Consider the following 3,946-nt stretch of genomic DNA (forward strand, 5'->3'; position numbering starts at 1 on the left):
CGATTTTCAAAATGTTAAAGAAGGATGCCGCAACCAATTGGACTGAAGACTGCCAGAAACTTTTGACAGAGTCAAAGAATATTTGTCCACACCGCCAGTCCTGGTCCCACTAGAACCTGATAGACCACTGCTACTCTATCTCTCCATATTAGATGGGGCTTTCGGTTGTGTCTTGGGACAACACGACGAGACGGGAAGGAAAGTACAGGCCATATACTATTTGATTAAGAAGTTCACACCCTAAGAAGCACGGTATTCTTTGCTGGAACGCACCTGTTGTGCTTTGACCTGGATAGCCCAGAAACTGAGGCACTACTTCTGTGCCTATACCACATATCTCATATCAAGGATGGACCCTCTAAAGTACATCTTCCAGAAACCCATGCATACATGGAAGTTGGAAAAATGGCAGATATTGTTGAGTGAATTCGAAATTGTCTATGTGACTCAGAAGGCGGTTAAGGGACAAGCATTAGCGAATTATCTTGTGGAAAATCCTGTAGGAGGAGAATACGAACCACTAAAACCGTATTTTCCTGATAGAGAAGTATCATTCATAGGAGAAGATATCGTCGAAGCCTATGACGGGTGGAAAATATTTTTCGATGGAGCAACAAACTTCAAAGGAGTGGGTATTGGAGCCGTTTTGGTGTCAAAAATAGGTCAACATTATCCAGTATCTGCAAAACTCAGATTTCCGTGCACCAATAATATGGCAGAATATGAGGCTTGCATATTGGGGCTCAATTTTGCCGTTGACATGAATATCCAGGAATTACTGGTAATTGGCGATTCAGATTTGCTGGTACATCAGGTGTAGGGAGAATAGGCTACAAAGAATACCAGAATATTTCCATATTTATATCATGTGCAAGATATGATGAAGAGGTTCACGAAGAAAGAGTTTAGACATGTCCCGAGAATCCAAAACAAGTTTGGAGATGCATTGGCCACTTTGTCCTCCATGATACAGCATCCGGACAAGAATTTCATAGACCCCTTTCCGGTAAGGATTCATAATCAGCCGGCTTACTGTGCTCATGTTGAAGAAGAAACAGATGGGAATCTATGGTTCTATGATATCAGGGAATATTTGACAAAAGGAAAATATCTAGAGCATGCAAGCCACACCCAGAAACACACACTTCGGAGGTTGTCTAACCATTTCTTCCAAAGTGGAGGAATTCTATATAGAAGAACTCCAGATCTATAGCTATTACGGTGTGTTGACGCCAAAGAAGCCTCCAAACTACTTGAAGAGATACACGTCACAACCTGCGGCCTACATATGAATGGTTTCCTCCTAGCCAAGAAGATACTCAGAGCCGGATACTTTTGGATGACTATGGAAACAGACTGCATCCGGTATGTCCAGAAATGTCATTAGTGCCAGATACACGTAGATATGATACAGGTACCTCCAAATGAACTTAATGCAACCAACGCACCTTGGCCTTTTGCTACCTGGGGAATGGATGTCATTGGACCAATCGAGCCCACCGCTTCAAACGGGCACAGGTTCATTATAGTGGCCATCGACTATTTCACAAAGTGGGTTGAAGTTGCATCTTACAAATTTGTAACCAAGAAAGTCATCGCAGATTTTGTCAGGGACAGTATTATTTGTCGATTTAGGGTTCTAGAATCCATCATCACTGACAATGCTGCCAATCTCAATAGTGATCTAATGAAATCCATGTGCGAAACCTTCAAGATCAAGCACAAAAACTCCACAGCATACCGACCCAAATGAATGGAGCTGTGGAAGCCGCCAACAAGAACATTAAGAAGTTACTAAGGAAGATGGTAGAGAATCACAAGAAGTGGCACGAGAAGTTGCCATTTGCCTTATTGGGATACCGTACCACAGTCTGCACGTCAACTGGGGCAACTCCTTACCTATTGGTCTACGGTACTGAAGCGGAGCTCAGTGATGCGGAATAGATAAGGAGCCGTTATGAGAAGTTAGCTCTCATTGATGGGAAAGAATGAATGCGGTGTGTCATGGTCAGCTTTATCAGAACAGAATGTCCAGAGATTTCAACAAAAGGGTTAAACTTAGACAGTTTGCACCGGGGCAGCTAGTGCTAAAACAGATCTTTCCACATCAGGATGAAGCCAAAGGAAAATTCTCACCCAACTGGCAAGGGACTTAGATGGTTCACTGGGTACTAATAGGAGGAGCACTCACACTCGCAGAGATGGATGGAGAAATTTGGCAAGAGGATATTAATTAAGACGCAATCTAAAGATACTATGTCTAAACTTTTTGCATATGATGTAACTAAGCTACGCTTGAGTTGATTCCCGTTTAAGAGGGGATACGTAGGCAGCCCTGTGGGTTTGGTCACAATTCAATAAAATTTCCATTTTCCCCATAATCGGAAACTGGGGCAGAATTTTGAGGAGGACCCTCAAAATTTCGAAGCAAGTTCAGCCGACGGCACTGTGTGCGGAACAGCCAGAGATTCGTCTAGGTAACTGGGGCAGAATTTTGAGGAGGACCCTCAAATTTCTATGGCAAGAAGGTTGCAATTTCTCTAACAGTGTCGCAATTATTGGTTCATCTAATCAATTTTTAAATTGCACATTAATATGTTTTCAATAACTATGCATGCATATTTTTTTCGAAAACTCTATTCTTAGCCAGATGCTACCCATGGTAACTCGGACAGGATTTCAATGCGGAACAGAGCAAAGCAAGCAGACAAAGGTACGAACCAACCTCCCCCGCAAAACTCACGATGTTTCTTTGAATGCAGGAACAAGAGATAGTCGCTAGTACGTGCGCACCTTAGAATCATTGTCTTCACAACAACAAGGCTACCGAACTCATCCACAGCTAAGAAATACTCCGCTATCACTTATTATTTATTCGTTGTATGAGACTAAGCATTGTCTCCATCCTGCATGAGGCTAAGCCCTACCTCCTCAACTGCATAAGGCTAAGCATTGCCGTCCATTTGCATGAGACTAAGCATTGTCTCAAATCTTGCATGAGGCTAAGCCCTGCCTCCTCAACTGCATAAGGCTAAGCATTTCCTTCCCCTTGCATGAGACCAAGCACCGTCTCCATATTGCATGAGGCTAAGCCCTGCCTCCTCAACTGCATAAGGCTAAGCATTGCCTTCCATTTGCATGAGACTAAGCATTGTCTCCATCCTACATGAGGCTAAGCCATGCCTCCTCAACTGCATAAGGCTAAGCATTGCCTTCCATTGCATGAGACTAAGCACTGTCTCAACCTTGCATGACGCTAAGCCCTGCCTCCTTAATTGCATAAGGCTAAGCTCTACCTTCCCATTGCATGAGACTAAGCATTGTCTCAAATCTTTGCATGAGGCTAAGCCTTGCCTTCTTAATTGCATAAGGCTAAGCTCTGCCTTCCCATTGCATGAGACTAAGCATTGTCTCAAATATTTGCATGAGGCTAAGCCTTGCCTCCTTAATTGCATAAGGCTAAGCTCTGCCTTCCCATTGCATGAGACTAAACATTGTCTCAAATCTTGCATGAGGCTAAGCCCTGCCTCTCAACTGCATAAGGCTAAGCTCTGCCTTCCCCCCCCCCAACGAGACTAAGCATTGTCTCTCCTTGCATGACCACAAATGTTGCTCTATTCCAAAAACCTTTCTTCATTCTCTTCTCTCGAGGCTGAGCTCTTCCTCCGACCTTACACAAGACTAAGCTCTGTCTTGTCTTATCTCAAGCATCATGTCTTTGCATCTCATGGGCTGATACATAGCCAAATATTCTGAGGGCATCATAGTCCGAAGGCATCATCTTCATAGCCGGAAGACACCATGTCATGGCCTGAGGATCTCTTAATATTGCACATCATTATTCAAAGGCATCATGGTTCAGAGGCACCACCTTCATAGCCGAGAACATCATTTCATCGCCTGCGAATCCCCTATCTCACAACTCATGGCCCGGGACGTCATGGTC

At 43.8% G+C, this 3,946-nt stretch overlaps 1 protein-coding gene across 1 annotated transcript; it reads left to right on the forward strand.

Annotated features, from left to right (window-relative positions):
- Positions 1–349: 349 nt before the first annotated feature.
- Positions 350–1,753, forward strand: LOC138900244 (uncharacterized). Its single transcript, XM_070186963.1, has 2 exons — positions 350–805; positions 1,415–1,753. The coding sequence occupies exons 1-2, from the start codon at positions 350–352 to the stop codon at positions 1,751–1,753; spliced, it is 795 nt and encodes a 264-aa protein (XP_070043064.1).
- Positions 1,754–3,946: the final 2,193 nt, after the last annotated feature.

This window comes from Nicotiana tomentosiformis, chromosome 10 (genome assembly GCF_000390325.3).
Source record: "Nicotiana tomentosiformis chromosome 10, ASM39032v3, whole genome shotgun sequence".
Taxonomy (NCBI): domain Eukaryota; kingdom Viridiplantae; phylum Streptophyta; class Magnoliopsida; order Solanales; family Solanaceae; genus Nicotiana; species Nicotiana tomentosiformis.

Coding starts and splice junctions, on each gene's coding strand:
- LOC138900244 (XM_070186963.1), top strand. CDS start 350: ATGGACCCTCTAAAGTACATCTTCCAGAAACCCATGCATACATGGAAG. Junction 806..1,414: donor TTGGCGATTCAGATTTGCTG/GTACATCAGGTG, acceptor GATATGATACAG/GTACCTCCAAATGAACTTAA.